At 43.8% G+C, this 22,575-nt stretch overlaps 1 protein-coding gene across 1 annotated transcript; it reads right to left on the bottom strand.

Moving 5' to 3' along the window:
* Nucleotides 1-679: 679 nt before the first annotated feature.
* Nucleotides 680-22,389, bottom strand: ARSL (arylsulfatase L). Its single transcript, XM_073902158.1, has 11 exons — nucleotides 21,954-22,389; nucleotides 18,616-18,660; nucleotides 17,384-17,533; nucleotides 15,845-15,966; nucleotides 14,272-14,394; nucleotides 12,032-12,455; nucleotides 10,153-10,289; nucleotides 7,892-8,026; nucleotides 7,033-7,195; nucleotides 4,853-4,974; nucleotides 680-1,108 (listed from the first exon to the last, which is right to left on the bottom strand). The coding sequence occupies exons 2-11, from the start codon at nucleotides 18,636-18,638 to the stop codon at nucleotides 717-719; spliced, it is 1,791 nt and encodes a 596-aa protein (XP_073758259.1). The 5' UTR covers nucleotides 18,639-18,660; nucleotides 21,954-22,389; the 3' UTR covers nucleotides 680-716.
* Nucleotides 22,390-22,575: the final 186 nt, after the last annotated feature.

Here is a 22,575-nt window from a genome sequence, read left to right as displayed (position 1 = left end):
CGGAGCTTTGAAGGAATAAACTTACGGGGCTAAAGCTACTGTCTTGGTGGTTGTGATGGTGGCCTCAGCAGAGTGATAGTGGTGGGGTGCAGGGGTGCGTGTGTGCAGAGAGGGGGTCTTGGGTGCGGGGTCTGGAATAAAATCCCCGTCCTGCTGGTGTCCCATCCTGGGCATGTCCAGTGCAAAGCCAGTGGACCTGGGAGCTTGGTCTTCATGCAGTGACCTCCCAATTCAGAGCGGAAGAACACTGAATACCCAGCACAGCCCCCAAATTCTGGGTTTCCCTAAATCTCTAGGGCATCCACGCACTGAGAATAATCGCTTGAAAAGAGTTAATAAACCAACACTCTTTAAATTGGCCCCTGTCACACCTTTTCAGGGCTACTTATACGTGGTGCTCACCGGGCCCTTGTCTGCAAATCCATTTGGTACAGAAATACCGTCCACTGGGACTGTGAATTCTGGATGGGGTCAGAACAGCCTCCTCCAGGTGGGGCTGGGGTCCGGTGATGGAAATCCCCATGGCTGGAGGGGCTTTACTCCTCACTTCGTTGTTGGGGGGCAGGGGGCCTGAACAATCCTTCAGTGGTTTGGTTTACTTAGGGGTGACCGCACGCCGCTGCGTCTTCCTTATACCTTCTGTGTTTGGAACTGCACATAAACGGACGACGACTGAACTTCACCGGGGAGTTGTATTTCGACCAGAAGTGCGGGGATCAGGGAAGGAGCCAGCTCTCCCTGGCAGGCAGTGATTCTGGGTCTCCCTCCCGATCGCACCAGCAGAGGGGGAACCGGCCGCAGCAGGGCTGGAGCCAAGGTCTCCAGGTGTTGCCCCACGTGTCCAGCTGCAGAGGAACCGGGCTGAGCGTCTGGCGATGCTCCTCCACGGCCCATGCGACCGTGTCCATCACCTGATAGAACAAGGGCTCCGTGTCCGGGGTGAGGGCGTGGGCTTCGGAAGGGTCTTTGGACAGGTCGAAGAGCAAAGGTGGGTCGTGATGGGCCACTTGGTCCCCGGAGCATGGGCAGACCCCTCTCCCGTAGCAGGCGCCGGCTCCCTCTGGGTGGAACACTGGGGTCATGTAGTGGACTTTCCATAGTCTTCCTCCTGAGGGAAGGACAAGAATCTCAGAGGGTTGATGGGGAGAAATAGAAGGCATTGCTGGAGTGAAGCCCAAATGAATGGACAAACAGATGTGGTCCATCCACGCCATGGGATGAGATTCAGCCATAAACATAAATAAAGCTCTGAGACCTGTGCATAAACCTCAAAAACGGGATGGTCAGTGAGAGAAGCCAGACACACAGGGCCACCGAGTGCGGGATCCCATTTGTATGAGACGTGCACAACAGGGAAATCCAGAGACCCAGAAAGGACATGAGTGGATGCCAGAGGCTGGAGAGGAGAATGGGGAGTGTGTGCTAATGAGGACAGGGTCTCTTTGGGGGAAGGGAAGGTTCTGGTACTAGATACAGGTGATGTTTGCACAACATGGTGAACACGCCAAATGCCCCAGAGTTGTACATTTTAAACGAGTGAATTTTACAGCGTGTGAATGTTACGGATGGAAATCGTGTCCCTCCAGAATTCATATATCACAGCCCTGACCCTCAACAGAATGGAATTGGGAGGCGGAGGCTTTGAGAGATTATCAGGTCACAACGACAGAGCCCTCAAAAACGGGATGAGTGCCCTTACAACAGTCAGAACAGAGCTTGCTTCCCTTGTGTGTCTCCACCATGTGAGGACACAGCAAGAAGGTGGTAGTCTACCGCCCAGCAGAAGCCCATCTAAGGATGTCCAGCCCCCGGAACTGGGAGAAATAAGTCTGTTGTTTGTAAGCCACCAGTCCCTGGTGATCTGCTAAGACTGAGTTACAGCTCCGTACCACTGTTTGCAAAGAAGGGAATTCCTCAGGTCTTAGGTAGTTCCAAGCAGGATGCTCAGAGCCTTAAAATGGCAACAGCTTTCTTTTCTTTTTTTTTTTTCTTTTTTCTTTTTTAAAGATTTTATTTATTTATTTGAGAGAGAGAATGAGAGACAGAGAGCATGAGAGGGAGGAGGGTCAGAGGGAGAAGCAGACTCTCTGCTGAGCGGGGAGCCCGATGCGGGACTCGATGCCGGGACTCCAGGATCATGACCTGAGCCGAAGGCAGTCGCTTAACCGACTGAGCCACCCAGGCGCCCCTGGCAACAGCTTCCTCCTGAAGCTTGCTCCAAGGCTCCTGGCAGCTAGCTAGGAAGGCAGCTACAGGAAAACATCAATAGGAAAAGGAAGGGAAGGAAGGAGGAAGGAAGAAAGGAAGGAGGAAGGGCGGAGCAAGCTATAGCAAACCACCTCCAGCCTCTGGGAGGGCACCAGACTGAGCTCTGCCTCAGGAAGGGACTTTGAAAGAATGGAAGGAGGGACCATGGAGGTGCCTGCACCAGCCTCCTGCCCAGAGTTGGGTTGTGCCAACCGCACAGCCTGTCCTCCCTGGCTTCCTGCTGCTTTGGGAGGGAGGCCTCCACGCCCATCCTTTGTATCCGCCACAGGGCAGTGAGTCTGGGGAAGTCATGTGTGTAACCAGAGGGTAGAGAGCAGGATTCTGGTGGGCCTGCCTCCTCCAGGAGCAGCTCCAGGGGCAGAAAGACCAGGAAGCAGGGACAGATATGGGTCAGGATCAGGGCTGCTCCTGAGATCTAGGAAGGAGGCCAGGAAGCACAGCCCTGTGCACCTAGCAAGTGTGTGCAAAGGAGGCCATGCCTCCCTCCTTCCTACCCCCTGCCCGAGTCCTGCTTCCTGGGGTTGGCACCACTGTGCTTTGGTATTTAGAGATGTGTACCCTGTGATTAAAATCTCTGGCTTCTGTCTGCCTCTGAGCACTTATGGTGACCTAGCAGTTCCCAGCTTGCTCACCTGTGACCTGGGGAGAGCCATCTTCATCTGCCATTGTTTCCAGGGTGAAATGGAATACTATCCATCTCATGCTCATTAAGGTCACTCCTTGCTATCATAATTCAGCAAATGTGTTGAGCACAAAGAGAAGACAAAGTCTTAGTGAGGGGAAACAGGTCCGACAGTGGTAAACACACAGAAATAAGAAAATTGTGCAGTGTGGAAGATGATGGTGAAGGTGTGAGTGGGGGGGGCATGGGTGCATCATGCGGGCAATTGTTTGGGTCAAGAAAGCCTTGCTGAGAAGGCAATATTGCATTTGAATATCAAGAATGAGCCAGTCACGTAGAAGTCCTGTCCCCCTATGAGTGTTCTCAAAGATTTGGGGAGGGGCTAGCTCACAGGACAAGGAGGAATTTGGAGGAATTTGTTCTGATGTGTGTGCCGCAGGTGGTCTTGGGATGGCTTTCAGAAGGGAGCTAAGTGGATTATGCATGTAGGATAAACAGTGAATCTGTGAAGGCCAGTTAGGGTGCCACTGAAGAGGCTTGGATAATGGGAATACACTCCCCATCTACTGCCCTTGAAGAAATACGGAAGTATTCACCCAATGACTGACAGATGAGAGGTCAGTGATGGGGTAGCCACAATGTAAAAGAACAGATTTGAACACTGGACCCAGGTATTTGTGCTGCCAGGCATGCATGGATGTAGATTGAGATGTACAATGGAATGACAGTTTTTAGAAAACCCCCCAAAAGGGAAGGAAATGTGTAATACATAATTTAAAAAAATGAAAGGTAGCAATAAAAGCCTTACCAGATTACAATAATATTGAAAAGAATGGATGAAAAGGGAGGGGCATTTAAAGAAAAAAAAAAGTCAATGGTAGCTTCCTCAAATAAGGGAGTTCCCAAGAGGTATTTCTTCACTCTTGATTCAGAGGGCTAAAGACTTCTAGAGAATAGGAATGGAAAGATGAGTAAAATCACAGGGAGAATACAGCCCTTCCCAAACACTGGAGGAAAAAAGAATCACAAAACCTATGCAATCACAAAGTCACAAATCTAATCAATCCGTAGGGCAAATCCAAAAGACAGGAGAAAATACCAGGAAACGACGGAGTAATAGGGAAATAGAAATGATGAAAAGTCACTCAAATAGGTGAAAACTTTGTTATCAGAAGATAAAGTTAGCAGCAGAAATCAATTGTGTATAAAATTTAAAAATAACAGTTCTTAAGTAAATGCAAGAACTGAATTTTTAAAAGAAAAATAATCCCTAAAAACAGAAAACCTCTGGGAAAGACAGTTAGGTGAAGATGGACAATAGATTCATATAAACATGGAGGCAATTAAAATACAATGAAATTACTTGGGACAGGAACAATATGCTTGATGAAAGGAATACTTTTTAAATAAGAAGAATAAGTGGAGGGACATAACATGTTTCAGTTGGGAAAATCTGATATTGTAAAGATAACCAGTCTTTTTCCTGCGTTAATTTACACATGGGATGCAAAGCCAATTCAGATTCCCATGGGATTAAAAAAAATCTTGCAAATGATTTTACAGTTCCTTTAAAAGGCCAGTTGGGCCAAAATAACCCAGGAAATTTTGAAATGCAAAAATTATTCAGTATGGACTTTGCTACTTATATCACAAAGTTATGATTATTACAAGGATGAAATCACGTCATTGAGTGAAGGTGGTTGAGACAGATGGAAACCAATGTAGATTAAGAGCACAGGCTTCAAAGGTGAGAGGCAGACCGGAACATTGGTGTGCAGGAAAGCCATATGAAAATCCCCTAAGCAATGGTAATATGGTGATAAGGTGACTGACGGCTTGCACCAGGAATTATGTTGCTGGAGTCAGGGGAAGATACGGCCAAGAAAGAGAGAAAAGGGCTAGTGTGAAGCAGGGCCATTGGAGCAGAAGCCAAGATGCGACTCAGTCACCCAGAGTACTCACTGTCCCGTTGGAGCCAGCGGACTGCGTGCAGGAAATTCTCACAGTAGTGCAGCAGGAACTCGTGATCAGAGTGCGGTGCTGCCCCCAGCAGCAAGGGCAGCAGGTCCCGGCCATCAATCACCCTGCAGACAGGAGCACAGGGACTCAGGGATGCTGCAAGGGTGCACAGAAGGCATGCTCGAGCCTTAGCAAGCTTAGGGAAGCATGGGAACAGCCACCTCCATTATTCATCTACAAACACCACCTTTGGCTAAAAGATCACCAAGTATCCAACATGCTCGGCTTAAGTTATTACCTGCCCAACCTTATTAGGAATGCAAGAATAAGCTGAAGATTCACTGAAATGTCTTTTTGGTTTTATACTGTATTGGGCTCTAAGCCATTATAGTATACAGTGTATTCTTCATCAACACTGGGTACCATTTCCTTGTCCGCAGAGTGCCTCCACACCCCTCCTCCATCCCTGCCTGCCTTGTCTTCCTCCCCCTTCCCTTCCTTGTCTTCTTCAGTTTCCAAGATCCAGCTCCATTTCCATTCAGGATGGAGGTTTCTTGGGATTCCACTTCCATTTTCTCCACCCTTCTTAGGAGAAAACCTAAATCCACCACTTGTGATTTGAGGGGATGGCCCTGAGCATTTTATGTCCCAGGGACGTGGTCAGTTTTCAGGATCTTGTGTGTCAAATATAAATCATCAGTACTGAGGATAGATTTTTACAAATGCCATGAACTTAGAAAAGCCATAAAAAAGGGATCTTTTTTTCTAATTTGACTAATGTTCTTCATCAAGGTGGAGAATTCAGAACCCCAGGTAGATTTTACTTAGAGTTACTAGTTACCCGGAAAAATGAAATAAAATTATCTATCTATCTATCTATGTGTGTGTATATATATATATATGTACACCTCCAAAAACACACATTCATATACACATAGACACATGTATATGTTTATGTGTCTGTGTGTGTGTGTGTATATATATATATATATATATATCTCCAATGCTATATGGCTATATTTATTTACCTTCTAGTGCAACAACACATTTGGAATATACATGTCAGACAAATTTTTATTTTCAAAGCAAAAGATACATTATACATTAATTTAAAAATTAGCACCCACTTAGGAAAAAATAATCAACCAGAGATATGATATTCAGTGCAAGAAAAAACAGGGGAATGTTAAGGTATGAAATATTCAACCTCTCTAAGGATAAAACTGAAAATTATAATATACACATATATGTATATTTGTATAGACATGTATGAGTAATTTATATGTATATATTACATGTACAGAATTTATATTTATTTTAGGTCTGTTACGTTTTAAAATAGACATCTCACATATGGCTAGTAGTGATTCCTAAGGAACAATTTGACAAAATATATCAAGAGATTTACCTATAAACAGTCATACTCTTTGACTCAGGAATTCACCTTCTAAGGGATTCTTACTAAGGAGGTAATTATGACAAGGCAATAACATGACAAGATGGTATTTTTTTTAAGGCGAAGCTAATGTCCACATATAAGGGGATGGTTGAAAGAAAATAACATAAAGGCATTAAATTTTTTTGTCTATGCACAAAAATTTCTAAATATATATATTTGCATAAATATATATAAAACATGGAAAATATATATAAATGATATATCTAAATCTACATATCTAGATAGATCTAAATATAGATCTAGATAGATGATATATATCATACAATATGTAACTTATGAGAATCCTACATTTATTATATGATTGCATAATAATTATGATTATATATTGTATACATAATTAATTATCAGATTCTGAAACAGTTTTATTTTCTATCTCCCCCCAAAATTTCTATAATTTTTTAGACAGAGGAAAATTGGAATCTATGCAAAATCTCTACCACACTACATGAAAAGGAATTTCCTGTGATGAATTGTTATTTTTCAATGACCACCATAAAAAAAAAATGGCTCCACTTAAGAATCAGGAGAAGGAAAATGGACATTCTATGTATAAAATGAAGCAGACAGCTGATCCTGGCAGCTAATAGCAGGGAGCCTAGAATGTTTTCCCAGAGACTGATCTCATGGATGTGTTACACAATTCAAAAGTGACATCGACATTTCACGTATATGTTTGTGTCTATGAAAAATTGAGTTGCTTGGGTTTCCTTGGGCTGTTCTGTACCTGTCCTGGGGCACCTCACCGCCCCCCAGCTGGACCACGGTGGGGAAAACATCCATCAGGCTGGTGGGCTCGTGGATCACTCGGCCGGCCGGCAGCACCCCAGGCCACCGGAAGATCGCTGGGACGCGGATCCCACCTTCCCAGCCCCCCATCCCTTTGCCACCTGTGTGTAAACATGAACAGAAAAGAATGTGATTGTGCCATGTTTTTTTGGCAGCATGTTTTACAATCTTTGGGTGCACCCAATAATGATGTGTCTGTAGTTGATAGAATTCCAGTTTGAATATGATGTGGCCCCCACTCTCCTTGGCTGCATTGCCTAATTCCTGAGTCCATCACTTGATGAATGGATAATCAAAATGTGGTTCATCCATACAATGGAAGATTATTCAGCCATGAAAAGGAATGAAGCACTAACACTTGGCACAATGTGGATGAACCTGGAAAACATCATGTTTGATGAAAATGCAAGCCAGTGGCCAAGGACCACATACTGCATGATTCCATTTACATGAAATGGTTACAATAGGGAAATATACAGAGATTGAAATAAGTCGGTGGTTGCCAGGGGCTGGGCAGAGGGGGAACCAGGGAATGATTGCAAATGGGTACGAATTTCTTTTTGAGGAGATGACCATGTTCTGCAATTTAGTGGTGATGATGGTTGCACAATTCTGTGAATATAGCCAAAACCACTGCATTGTGCAAAAGAAAAGAAAATCGAGTAGGAACATGACCAATTATAAAAAGCAGTAGTCCCTGGGGACTCTCTTGAGGTGGATGGACCCATTCCATGGGAAGGATTGGGAACTAGAGGGTGGGATAAAGACCATACACAAGAATCTGGTCATATCTCTACCTTTGTAGATTCCATTCCAGCCGCCATACTGGTTGTTTCTGACTTGAGCCTCTAGAGATCCCCCATGATCCGACGTAAAATAAACAAGGGTGCTGTTAGTCAAACCTTCCATATCCAAAGTAGCAAGGATCTGCCCTGCAAAGAATATGTGTATTTGAGCTGGTCAAAATGGAAAATTATCTTAAACCAAAGTCTTCAGTGTGTGCTTCAGCATTTTGGACCTCTCCATGAGAATGAGCCTTTAGTGTTAACATATAATGGCAGTAAGTAGCAGTCAAATCGTGCTATCCTGAGTGTCACTGACCCAAGATTCATATATGCCCCATTCCGTTTCCAAAAAGTTTCAGGCAAGCTACAGTGTGTAGACTACATAGGACAAAATAGCAAAAACTTAAAAAGGAGGCAAAAGAAGATTATAGAGTCAACCATACTTCAATTAAACAAAGGGAAAGAGGGCAAAAAAGGAAAGAGATCAACAGAGTCTAGGAAAAAGGCTGACAATGGCACTGGCGATGTATGTCCATTGATGAAGAATAGTTTACACTGTGGCTCCAAGTTTCTTATGGTTACCTCAAAGGGAAATCTTATGGCTGATGCAATTCACCATGTCTATGAGATTGTTTTTAATTGGATGGGAAGAATCATATTATTTTATTTCTAACAGTAGACAAAACTTTCAATCTACTTTTTCATGAGGACCCGGTGCCGTGAAAGCTGACTATGGTCTCAAATAGATCCTGTTATTGGATAGCTTTTACTTCTACCTTATCTGTGTCCTTATATTTAAAACAGTAGGTCTTTTGGGTTAGGTCTTGTTTTTTTCCTACCGTCTGATGACCATGCATTTTCACTGGTTTGATTGAGCACAATTAAGACAATTGTCCATTTGCTTAGCTTAAAATTAACCAAGTCACTATTTTTTCTTTCTTTGTTCCATCCCTTGTTCAGCCATTTCTTTGTCTTCAGTTGCTTTCTTTTGGCCACAGATTTTAAATTTGTGGTTCTATGAAATCCCCTTCCTTTAATTATTAGATTTTATTTATTTTTTTTAGAACAGCTTTAGGTTTTATAGATAAGCTGAGTCGTAGTGTTATCAATGAGCCAATACTGATAAACTATTATTAACTAAAGTCCGTAGTTTCTATGGTGGTTCACTCTTGGTGTTGTACATTCTAAGGGTTTTGATTAAATGCATAATGCCATGTACCCAGCATTATAGTACGAGAGAAAATGGTTTCTCTCTCCTAAAAATCCCCTGTCTCCCCCCTACCTACACCAGGACAATGATTTTCATTAAAAAACTTATCATACCATGGCTTGATTGAGTTTGAAACTGGAACACAGGGGCATTGAAACCATAGAGAAGATTCTTGAACTATGTCGTAACAGTTCCTTATCTTGATGGACTTAGGGGGTTCTTAGCTCTGTGCTGTAGAATTTCAGACTTTATCATTGCATATGTATATGATTAGATATATTAGCACATGTATTCATTTAAAAGATTTTCCCTCAAGTTGTGGCATGGTGAATTCTGTTTTAAACACTCAAGATTTGATATCACATAAAATAGCCTGTATTTTCCAGTGATTCTTAATCTTTTCCACACAAGGACCATAATGGCAATGATGAGTGAGTTTGTCCTGAAGCCCCACTGGGGATGTGATGTGATATCTATCTTTGCCTACATGTCTCCCAACCTCCAGCCTTTTCCCCAACAGTCCACTCAAATGATGCATTTTCCTCCAAGGTGATGTTTTCAATGGATTTTTAAAAGTATGTTTTCTCCTAAAATCTCTGATTCCCATTATGCTGCAGCCCCTAGCTCTCCCTGTCCACCACCATGTCAACCCAAGGGCACCCAAGTCCTTGCTTGGGACTCAGGGGAGTGGCTGTGTCCATATCCATGTACCCACTGAAAAAAAATGTGCACTCTGTGTCATACCACGCGTCATTCCAAACCCAGGAGATGCACGGGGAGAACAGAGCAAGACAATCCCACCCATGGGGATTTTAATCTATGTTCTCCCAGGGAAAAATAAAAAAATCAACCCACCTAAGACAGTGTGATGAACAGAAAGAAAGCAAACACAGTGAGGAAAAGGCCATGCTTGCTTGCACCCTTCACATTCAATGAGATCACAGTACGCACCCTGCCTCTTCCAGCTTCAGGCTGGATTAATCTCATCTCATTGTGTATGTCCCTTCCTCCTGCTGTTTTGGAAGGGGCACCAGTCCTGTTTTCCCCGGGAAAAGGCACTTACCCAGCATCCAGTCCATCTCTTCTGTGTTATCTCCGTAAAGCCCATGCACGCTCTTCCCGTGGAATGTCTCCGTAGTGATCAGAGGGGTGTGCACATGTAGAAAGGAGACAAAGAGAAGGAAAGGTCTGTGCTTGTTCCTGAAATAACAGTGACTGGAGTTATTTCTACGTACAGTGCAGACTGAGGTCCTAGAGGTGCAAAATAAGGATCTAGACTGTCACGTCCTTAAACAAGTGTATCTGTTACTCTTTAATGTGATGACTAACTTTCTAAAGTCTGTTGAAAAATTTGCACTGATGTTATACATATTTTTCCTGAATTTTAGCAATTTATAAGTCTACATACTTCTGGCAAGTGAAGGTAAAACAGAACAGCAGGCAACTGTCTGATCTGACATTTATTTCAATTACTTCAGGATACGTTCCCACCTCGAACCTTAGCGTACAGAATAAAGTGATACTGCATATTTGGTTTTCTTTTTAATTGCTCTCAAGCAACAAAGTTTAGGATATGACATGGTTATTTTAAAGCACACTTTAAAAATGACATTAGGTTATTAATTTCAATTAGATTGTCCCCCCATCTAGGTGATGCCTCATCTGTCCGTCTCTCCATCTGATCTCTATGGTCCACTCTGTTCTTAAAGAACGGAAACAAAGGCGAACATCTTAGACTTAACTTAGGACACATTAGGCTCACCCGCTGTGTTTGCAAGGTACGGTTGACCCTTGACTAACACAGGTTTGAACTGTACAGGTCCACTTATATGTGTATTTTTTAAAAATATAAATACAGTAGAGTACTATAAATGTATTTTCCTTATGATTTCTTTAATAATGTTTTCTTTTCTCTAGCTCACTTTGTAGTAAGGACTCAGCATGTAACATACAAACTACGTGTTGATCGACTGCTTATGCTATCAGTAAGATTTCCACTCAACAATAAGCTATTAACAGTTAAGTTTCGGGGGAGTCAAAGTTATATGTGATTTTTAGCAGCACATAGTGTCAGTTTCCCCCCAAGGGTCAACTGTAATTACCAGCATCATTTCTGACCCATGTTAGGCAATTCCATGAAAAGAATGTTCTGAAACATGATCACAACCTTATCACCACCAGGTGAATTGGGGTTCAATGCTATCCCATACTTTACTGGAACCCACTTGGGGAGCATGGAGTTGCCCCTGTGTGGTGTAGCTTTTCATCATGCCGCTCTTGGCTTTGACATACTAAGTGCCTTTGTTATTCAAATTTACATTCAGTTGATAAAGTTAGCAACAGGACAACTTAGTTCTGAGGATAGAGCTTTAAAAATATTTATAATTTAAGGGGCCCCTGGGTGGCTCAGTCGTTAAGCGTCTGCCTTCTGCTCAGGTCATGATCCCACGGTCCTGGGATCGAGCCCTGCATCAGGCTCCCTGCTCGGCAGGAAGCCTGCTTCTCCCTCTCCCATTCCCCCTGCTTGTGTTCCTTCTCTCGCTGTCTCTCTCTGTCAAATAAATAAATAAAAACCTAAAAAAAAAGTTAATCCCCTTATAAAAAATATTTATAATTTATTATAAGTCTTCAAGGGATTCAGTTTGTTTTGTTAGTTAAATATGGCCCGTGGTGATGAGCGGGTGCTTATATAATGGCGCTGGCTCCAAGGAGGAGGGGACAGCAGCAAATTTCAACTGACTTGTCACCTGTTTCAATGGGCACAATCAGGTTGGACTCGACTGAACATCATCTCTGACACACTTTACCAAAAATACCTTTCTGGCCCAGGGCGATTTCACCATTCATCTCTCCATTACAGAAAGAAAGTGGAAAGACTTCTTGAAATGCATTTTCATCAGGGACCAGAGCACTAGGATGAAGCTAACCCCTTCGGTGCTCACCTTTGGACAAAGGACGAGACCTCTTTGAGAATAAGAGACGTCGTCCTTTGAAAGTCCATGGGCTGCTCAGTGATGGTGTGGTTTCTCATCAGAAAGCAGTCTGCGTGAACAATCAAGACCCCCATGAAATAGGACGTCATGAAGAGCAGGATGGCTGCAATGGTTGACCAGATGACCGGAGTCCAGGAGCCCGATGTCAGGTGGGTGAGTTTCCCAGTGGTGAGCGTGAGGGCAGTGAAGGCCATGATTTGGAAGCAGACATTCAGTTTGCGCTCCATGCCTGCGCGCTTCTCTGATAGTTCCCAGTGGATGCAATCTCCCATCATGGAAAAGGGCATTCCGTAGAAATGGTCGAATCCATGGTTGAGCGGGTGGTGGCAGTGATCGTTGGAAGATTCACAGTTGAGACCCAGATGCCATTTTCCTGAAAGGCAAAAAGGATGCCCACGTGACAACTAGCTGATCATTGATTAGTAGGTGTTGCGTGCTTGCCACATTCCAGGTGCTGTGCTGCATGCAGGAATAGGGTAGGGAAGTACAGGGACGTAGGTAGTGTTCACTGCTATTTCGACCACAACCTGGCTTCATTGAGACAGAGGAATGACAACCCTGTGTGGCAGCATTACGTGGTATATTGGTTCCCGTGCTGCTGAAACAAATTACCATGAATGTGGTTGCTTAAAACAATAGGAATTTATGCTCCCATAGTTCTGAGGCCAGAAGTCCAGAATCAAGGTGTGATAAGGCCATGCTCCCTTTGTACACTCCTCGGGAGGATCCTTCCTGCCTCTTCTAGCTTCTGGGGGCTCCAAGCATTCCTTGACTTGTGGTCCTATCCCTCCCACCTCTGCCTCTGTGGGCACACTGCCTTCTCCCCTTCTGTGTCATATATTCTTCTGTGTCTCTCTTAAAAGGACTTTTGCCCTTGCCTATAAGGACCACCTGGGTAATCCTGGATAACCTCCTCATCTCAAGATCCTTAATTTAATCACATCTGCAAAGACCCTTTTTCCATATAAGGTAATATTTTTTTAGCTTCCAGCATGTAGGACATGACATCTTTGGTGACCGTTATTCACTCTACTGTACCTGAATTTGCAAAGGTCTGTGGCAGAGCAATAAGGAAGGCACAGAGTGCTCACATTGTTCTAGAAAACAATCTGCTGTACTCAGCATGGGTAAAAGGTTTCCTGACTTTGGAATTGTCCTTCTCTTTGTTAAACCACTGTAATGGTGGTCAGGGTCACGGTAGGAGATAGGTTCTACAGAGCATACCTTTCAAGTTCAATCAATGGCAGATGCTTAGCTTCTCTACTGTCCCTACTAGAGTGTTGATAGAGACCTGTGTGTCTTCCCACCACCCCAAATGACTGTCTCTCATCCGGAAAACCTCATGAGATTTTCCAAGGAATGTTCCATGAGAATAGACTTCTGTCTCAAAAAAAAAAAAAAAGATAATGAGCCTGTTGGATTTGATATTTGGTGTATCAGCTAGTCTTGGTCTTTATCATCAATAAATGGCCTTGTTAATAAAAACTGTCACTTATAACATGATAACGACAGTGACAGGTTGGTCCCCTGTCAAGAAACTACTCTCCTTTTTTTTTTTAAGATTTTATTTATTTATTTGACAGAGAGATAGAGAGAGAGCACAAGCAGGGGGAGCTGCAGGCAGAGGGAGAGGGAGAAGCAGGCTTCCCGCTGAGCAGGGAGCCCGACATGGGACTCGATCCCAGGACCCCGGGATCACGACCTGAGCTGAAGGCAGCTGCTTAACCGACTGAGTCACCCAGGCGCCCCAAGAAACTACTACCCTTAACTGTACTTCATTCTGTACATGACATGGTTATTGACATCCAGAAAAATAAGCATGCTATTTATGGAAACAGAGAGGGAATAATTATGCCCTGCAGTCACATTTCTGTGCAGAATTTAGGGAAAACAACATTATGGAAATTGTTGGTAACTTGCTGACATTAGAAAAAAATTTTCCTTTTTTTTTTTATCATGTGTATCAGCAAATACTATGAAATGCCAGGTGTTTCATTAAGCTGGAGATATATCTTGAGCATCTACTTTGCACTAGGCAGTCTGTGTACTGAGGTCATTCCTGCATTCATGGAGCTTTCTGTGTGGTGGACAGTCCCACTGCATTAAAACCATTTCATTTCCAAGTTTTTTGGTTGAATACACTCTCCATATAAAGGAAATGTGCTTAATACTTAAAAAAATGTACATACCTATTAGGCCAGTGGCATATCCTCTGTCTTTTAATATTTTTGCAAAAGTTGTCTCATTGGTTGGGAGCCCTCCAGATACTCCGGTCCACTGAAGAACACGATAACCATTGCTGGAAACCATACCTTTGGGGAACCATTTTCAAAGAAATGTTACTATCACACATTGACATTTATCGTTATTATTAATTTTCATTTAAAATATGCAGTGAAACATTAATTGAAAACGTAGTGAGAAGACTTATTGTCCTGTTATGTGAAGGCTATAAACACAAAGAGAATTAAGTGAAAAAGGAAAGAGAATTAAAAATGGTTTTATAATTTTACCAAACTCTTGATATAATCCAGAGATTCTCAAACTCATCTGTACTTTGGAATCACTTGGAAAGCTCCAAAATATTCTGAAACCTGGTTGTCAATCCAGAGGTTGTGATTTTATTTTATTTTAAGATTTTATTTATGTATTTATGTATTTATTTATTTGTTTGTTTAAGGGAGAGAGAGAGAGTGTGAGCAGGGGGAGAGATGGGGGGGAGGGAGAGGGAAAGAATCTCAAGCAGACTCCAGGCTGAATGTGGAGCCCAACGTGAGGCTCGATCTCACAACAGTGAGATCATGACCTGAGCTGAAATCAAGAGTCGGATGCTTAGCCAACTGAGCCAATCAGGTGCCCCCCCAGAGACTGTGATTTTACTTGGTTGGGGTGGAATTTGGGATTTGTAATGGTTGCAAGATGCCCCAGAAGATTCATGTGTGGTAACAAAGTAGGGAGCCATGGATATAGTTCACACTGCCCCAATATACCCAAGGCATCTACTCAAGTGTTTAAAAATGTAGGTTAAATATTTTTCTAAAGCTCTGCAGTATATGGCGGAGAAACACTGACTTGGAAGATGCTCTGTGCCTGCTAGACCGTTTTGATGAATGCAGCTCAGTCTTACTAGAGAAGATCTACTGGGCTCCAAGACTGAACATATCTCATCGGTCATCATTTGGGAACTAGGAGAATTCTTTCTGAGATTTTCCAAAACTTTGACCATGCATCTGGTTCAGTGGAAGACCAGTGGAACAAAAATTTACATTAGCCAGGATTCCTTCTTCCCTGGGGGCATGAGAAGGTACCAGGGACCCATACATATGAGGGTCTGTGAGAGTCAGTTTAGTGTGTCACATGGCCAGGCCAGTCCCCAGTTATTCAAACACTAGTCCACTAGTTTAGGTGTTTCTGTGAAGGTCTTTCAAGATATGGTTAACATCTACAATCAGTTGGCTTCAACTAAAGGAGATAACCCTTGATATGGAGGTTCGTTATCTTTAGGGCCAAAGGTCAGAAGGATGCCAAAGACATCACACAGACTTTTGAACTTTTGGTCTACTCTCTACTCAATCCCCCTGCCTGTGTCACCTCATTACCTGTGGGGTTCTATGGCTCTTACTGACTCTAATCTGATGGTAGAAATATGGAGGGAGTAGATTATTCTCTCCCCACTATAGCAGTGGGCCCCCGCTTTAATACCTCTAATACAGGGAGCGTGTTCTTCTCCAGAGCCATGGTTAGACATGAGAGAGGACAAACCTGATCGGAGAGGGTATCTGCCCGTTAGGAAAGCAGCCCTGCTGGGGGTGCACACTGACGCAGCTGCCACGTGCTGGGTGAGCATCACACCATCCTCTGCAAGGCGGTCAATATTTGGAGTCCTGCAGAGGGAAACATGAACAGTGTTATTCCTTAACAAACAAGCGCATAGGTTTTTCTACAAGCATATATATACATATTTAATAGAAATTTGGCCCATCGATGTCCACAATAGCCAAGCTATAGAAAGAGCCCTTATGTCCACCAACAGATGAATGGATAAAGAAATGGGGTCCATATATAGACAATGGAATATTACTCAGCCATCACAAAGAATGAAATCTTGCCATTTGCAATGAGGTGGATGGAACTAGAGGGTGTTATGGTAAGCAAAATAAGTCAGTCAGAGAAAGACAATTACCATATGATCTCATTCATATGTGGAATTTAAGAAATAAAACAGAGGATCATAGGGGAAGGGAAGGAAAAAAATAAAACAAGAGGAAATCAGAAAGGGAGACAAACCATAAGAGACTCTTAGCTATAGAAACAAACTAAGGGTTGCTGGAGGAGAGGTGGGTGGGAGGATGGGGTAACTGGGTGATGGACATTAAGGAGGGCACATGATGTGATGAACACTGGGTACTATATAAGACTGATGAGTCACTGAGTTCTACCTCTGAAACCAATAATACATTATATGTTAATTAATTGAATTTGAATTTTAAGAAAAGAAAGAAAATCGGCGCATCATCACTTAACACATCAAGGTATTCTTAGGAATAACCAAAAGTCAGTGGCAAGAACTTCAAATGTCATCTGAACCATCAAAAAAACATAAACTCAATTCAATATTGTTTACTGTTTCTGCAACATGCTACTGGTACAGAGATGGGCATCATGGGTAATGCAGAATTTAGAGTCTGGGGTGCCTTCTCTCATGGGACTCACAGTTTTGATCGGAAAATCAGACCTCTTGGCACCAACATATTGTAGTCGGTACGTGAGGGTGGGATTCAGATGCACGTAGGTGGTGTTGCCTGAGCTAGGTCCCCAAGGGCAATTAGAATGTGATCAAGGTGATGGGGTAAGCTCATTCTAAGAGAGATGGGCCAGCAATGACAGGTGAGCCTGTCATATCTGGTGGTGACAGGGACATGGATTTGTCCGTCGGAAGCAGAGCTTTTCAGCAGGGAGCCCTGAAGTCATGCATGAGTGGGTGGACTTGGGCTGATGGGTGGAACTGGAGTGTGAGTAAGCTTGGGTCTTTGACTCTGATGCAACACCAATGATTTTTTGAACATTGTCCATCATGGACCGTGCTGATGGAAACCACGTCTAAAAGTGAAGTGATGAGTCACAGGTAGGATGAATCTGAGCTGGGGTTAGCACTGGGGTGGGAAGAAGGAAGGGTTAGGGGGCATGAAAGGAAGTGTGTGCAGAATCCTGTGGAAGTTTGGATGGCGCATATGAAGAGTTAGATCCATTGTCAGTGGTGTCTTCCTCAGGGTGCCAGATGAGCGACTCTCAGACCCTTGCCTGATGCTGCTGTTGCCATAGCAGCCAATGTCGCCAATGCCGAAATCGTCCGCCATCAGAAGAAGGATGTTTGGACGCGCACCAGATAAATCCCCACAAGCTGATGGCCTCACACCCAGAAGCACGCTGACTGTCACAGTCAACCAGCTCCTGAAAGACAAGGTGCCGATGAACGCTTAATTAACACTGCTATTGCATGTCATGTATGTGACTTCTGTAAGTGAGACTTTTGTAGGTGTGTCACCATTTTGGGGGACTTTGATATTAGCATCCCATTGCCAAAGAGTTTGAATACATTCTTAGGCATTTGATTTTTTTTTCTTCGTTGAAAACAATTCATGCTCTTGATGGTTTTATTTCAACTGTAAACATTTTTTTTTTTTTTATTTTAAGCCGTGGGGTCTGTTGTTAGGTGATCATACCCTTGATTAAGAAAAAGCCTTATTTGGTTTTCTTTTTATGCATTGATTAGGTCCCCAGAAGAGTTATAGCTCCTTCCCCTTTACCGCTTCTTGATTTTTCCTTAAATAAGGAAACTGTGTTGAACTTGGGTATCTGTGGCACTTTGTAGGCAGTTGGGCCACTGAGCAGAGCAAGACAGAGATGAAAAGTCAGGGCAAGAGCTTACCAATGCCAACTGGTGATTCTGAGTCTGTTAAAAGTCTCCATATGTTCCAGCATGAATGTGACTGACTTTTCTCATTCACGGATACCTGATGGGAAGAGGGTCTTTTGAGGTGATGGAGGTTGCAGCCCAGAGCAGAGACACCTGATATGGTGGTGGCATATCAGGAGAAAAAATTGCCATGGAGCTTGGTGGGTATCCCACTATCATTACTACCATAACTGTGGCGTCCGTGGAGTCCCTCCTATATATATATATATGGAAGCCACCCTGGGCACATGCATACACAGCAGGATAAGACGGTTACGGTTGCAATCCCCAGTGCCATGGAATAAAGATGAGATCGGAGTCTCCGAAGAAGATCTGCAATATGGGCTCCCTGGAAAACCAGACAACTGGGTTTGGGAAAAGTGAAATAGAATTCCTTCAGAGGCTCCCGGGTGGGGAAGCATGGATCACTGATAGGAATCCTGAGTCCCACGATCACTCCCCCAGATGCACCATCAGTGACTAGGTGAGCAAGACCACTCTGTCCATGTGTCCTGACAAAGGGACAAAAAGAAACATAGAAGCAGAAGATTAAGGATCGCATGTAATGCTGTCTTACCAAGAGTGCTCCTGAGGTAACATGTTCTCTCCTGCCTTTTATTTCCTGGAAGAAAGAAAGAGGTCTATCAGAACAAAGGCAGTAGATGTGCACTCATTCCATGTATAAAATACTAAGTACCTGAGGAAAGGGAGAGTTTGACTCTCTCTAATGCTATCAATGAAACCTTAAAACAACGACTGAAAACTCATAAAAAGAATGGTCTTCCCCATTGAAAAGGCCCTTAAAATGCTGAACACTGTCTTAAGAAAGTAGAACGTGTGTCTATTGAGGGCCAAATGATACACATTTGGGGCTTTTCTACCCAGATGATCCTTGTTGCTACTATTCTGCTCTGCGGCTATAACATGGCAGAGTCCATGGGCGATAGACGCATGACCAGGTGTTGTTGTCTTCCACTGAAACCTTATTTACAGATCAGGTGAGTTTTGCCCCCATGAACCATAGATTCCTGATCTTTGATACAGAAGGTAGAAAGGAAAGAAAATGCAAAATTAAGTGATACGATTATTGAGTTGAGATGATCTCCAATACATGTATTTTTCAAAAAATTTTTACTTGCCATAAATACAGGTAACAAAATTTACCATCGTGACCATTTTTAAGTGTAAAGCTCAGGGGCACTGAACAGATTCACACCATTGTGCAACCATCCACCTCTGGAAATTTCTCATCTGTTCGAACTGAAACTCTGTCCTGATAAAATACAAACTCGCCATCCCACCCTACAGCCCCTGGCTCAGACATTAAGGCAAAGCCAACTTTGGATTTTTGTGGGTCAATGACCTTGACCTGGCTTGGCCCTTGCAGTGACCTTGAAGCTCTACTCATCAGTTGTTTGAAGAGATGATGGCTTCCATGGTGTCGGGGGAGGGTGCTCCTGAGTCTGGGGAGCCTCCAGCCCTCCTGTGAGCACTACCCTGTCCCATGTGAGCTACTCCCTGGGAGAGGCCAACGAGCTCTGTGTCCTTCCAATCCAGACTGACCTTTCTGCATCCTTCATGTGCTGTGGATGTCAGTCCTTGCTCACAGGTGATACAGGGTTCTTTGCAAGATCCCTGGCCATCTCAGGTGATTTCTCACACCTTTGCACACGGCATTCATCTCAGCGGAAGGACAGGGCAATGAGCCTGTGGTCAACCAGATGGCCATTACGTGCCACTGGAACAAGGCAAAGCTTGTGCAGGAAAAGACCCTACAAGATAGGTTCCTTTGCGGGCCATATGTGGATACCAGAGACTGCATCCATCGTAAGGAAGTTTTCAGGTTCAATAAAGGCTGATGGGTTCCACCAACGGGCAAGGTCTAGCACCAAGCCATGGCTGTTTATTCACTTCACTTATTCCCAGGAAGGATTTTCGTGAGGTGTGAGCCACCCAGCCCCGTGCACATTTTTATTTTGTTTCTGGAGGGTGCGTGATGTTATGCCTTGTGATAGTACCTATGTGTTTTCTCTACCATCCAAAATGTTTAGTTTACATCGAGGCTCACTCTTCGTGGCGCTCATTCTATGGGTTTGGACAAATGTATAATGACATGGATCCACCGTTATAGTATCCTACAGACTGGTTTCATAGCCCTAAAAATCCCCACTGCTGCACCTGTTCATCCCTCCCCGCCCCCAACCCCGGCAACCACTGACCTTTTACTATCTCCATAAGTTTGCCTTTTCCGGAATGTCCTAGAGTCAGAAGCGCATAGGGTGTGTGTTGTTGGTGAAGCCACTCCACTCCTCTGATGGACAGCTAAGATGTCAGGGATTCTGTCTACCTGACTTGCTTTTACAGGTAGAGGGTTTCGAACAGCGTGTCTCAGAATGAGCAGAGGAGGGAAGCTGGAAATACTTTCTTTTCGTACTATCCATGTGCAACCTACCTTTAGTTTGGTCCAGTGCACGACTTTGGGCTACACATCTTAAATCATGACCTCTTAGGGGGTCTGTATAAATGTTTTTATTTATGTACATTTATAAGTTACATACTATATTATACATTATATGGTAATATATATATACACATACTATACATTATTATATGGTAATGTATAATATGTATGTACTACATAAAAATATAAAATATATGCTATTAGGATAAAGTAGACATGGCCGTTATGTGCAGCTGAGACAGGAATTTTATCTATTTATACCTAAAATTTTGGATTTTTTTGCCAGAAAAAACCTATTAGGGGATGCTTCTGACTTTTCTGGGGAAGGTGGCTGGTTTTATCTGTCGTGTCTGGTTACAGTTGAGACTCTATATCTGACAATCAATCGTAATTGAAAACTCATATGAGGTTTCCTTACACCAAATCTTTGGCCTATCTTCTAAAGGATATGCTCTAGATATTTAGCTACATAAAGGGAGTGCACACACACACACACACACACACATATATTTGCAATGACCTCAGCAGTTGATAGAATGCTGCATACTTTCCTTCAGATTGGCTTCCTGTTAGAAGCCAATTTTAAGAAAATACAGGCGGAGAATAGCAGAGAGCAGTGTGCTGGTTCCTAGGGGCTGGTGTTGGGGGGCGCTGGAGAGGTGAGGTTTCAGGGACAAAACTTGCAACCAGAAGAGGATTACGTTCTGGCGACCGATTGCCCAACGGAGCACTCATCCTCAACAGTGCTCAAAGTGGCTAACAGACCAGATCTTAATCTTTTTCAAAGCAAAAAAAAAAAAAAGGAATGGTAACTCTGTGACGTCCTGAAGGTATTAGCTAAGGCCGGTGTCGTAATCACAAAGCAATTCCTGCATGTACCAAAGGCACACGTTGTGTCCGTCAAACTTGGACAATGTTATCGGTCAATTGAACCGATAACAGAAAAAAGATAGGGAAAATGGGGTGCAACGCATAATGTAGGCTTTGACTCTCTTCCAGACCGGGATGAGAGTGTGCAACCCTGCTTCCTGGCTGTCCTCCAGCCCCAGGGCAGCAAGCCTGCCTTTGCCACTCCGTCTGAGCCCTGTTCCCAAATTTAGCTGAGTTTCCAATCTCCAGGATCCCTTCCACATCCAGTCCACATGCTTTGAGACCTGTAGGAATCTAGGGTCCTTCCATTTCCCCCACCTCTGGATTCTGTGTCTAGTTCTTTCCTATCTGCACTGCTTTTTGAAATCACCCTGGGGAAGGGGAGGGGTTAGAAATGAGTCACTGATGTTTTTGCTTTTCATTTTCTTCCCCCTTTTTCTACAAAATTGCTTCTAAAAGATTTCTACAGACCGCCTCCGAGGACATGGTGTGCTCTCCATGGCGGCGTGCTGTTCAGGACAGCTGCCCAGCATCCCTGGACGTGCTGGGACCTCCCTGCCAGGAGCCCCAGGAGAGCCGCTTACCTGAATGGCTGGAGGTTGGAGGTGGGAGGCGAGGGCTGCTCGTGCAAGGCAGGGAACGGCCTCTCCTTGCCGGGGGCCGGAGGCACTCCCCCGCTGCGAGTCCCCAGGCCTGCTCAGGCTGCTACACGCATGTGCACAGCTGATTCACTCTTCAAACCCACAGCAAGGAGGTGGCAGAAACCAAGTTCGGTTGTCCAGAGAGAATGGACGAGGCAGTCGCCGGCGACTGGGTGCTAAGGTAGGGCCCGTTTCCTACAGAACACCTTCTGTTCTTCATTACAAAACGGAACCCTCCCAGAAGGAGCCCGGAGGACTCGTGCTGAGAACAGTGACTCATTCATTCCCGACCTTTGTTCAACTCAGAGGGATATTTGCTGGCGGTGTTCCAAAATGGGAAAGTCGTCGCCTTGAAAAATGCCTCTTAAACGGTCCTTAAATTTTGCAGCTTTTTTCCCCCCTAACTCTGGCATCTGCCTCAGAAATTGAAAAAAAAAAAAAAAAAAAAAAGCCGGGGTGGTGGAACAGAACACAGCTCTGCTCACATCAGCAAGCACCATCCTATGCAAATAGCTTTGCACCTCCTTAACCGTATAACTGTATTTATGATCTCCTTCTGGGTTTT

The sequence above is a fragment of the Callorhinus ursinus genome, unplaced genomic scaffold (genome assembly GCF_003265705.2).
Source record: "Callorhinus ursinus isolate GAN/ISIS: 27379988/994484 unplaced genomic scaffold, GSC_fseal_2.0 scaffold16, whole genome shotgun sequence".
NCBI classification, from domain to species: Eukaryota; Metazoa; Chordata; class Mammalia; order Carnivora; family Otariidae; genus Callorhinus; species Callorhinus ursinus.
The sequence above is the reverse complement of the archived record's forward strand: the minus strand, read 5'-3'. Positions and strand labels throughout refer to the sequence as shown.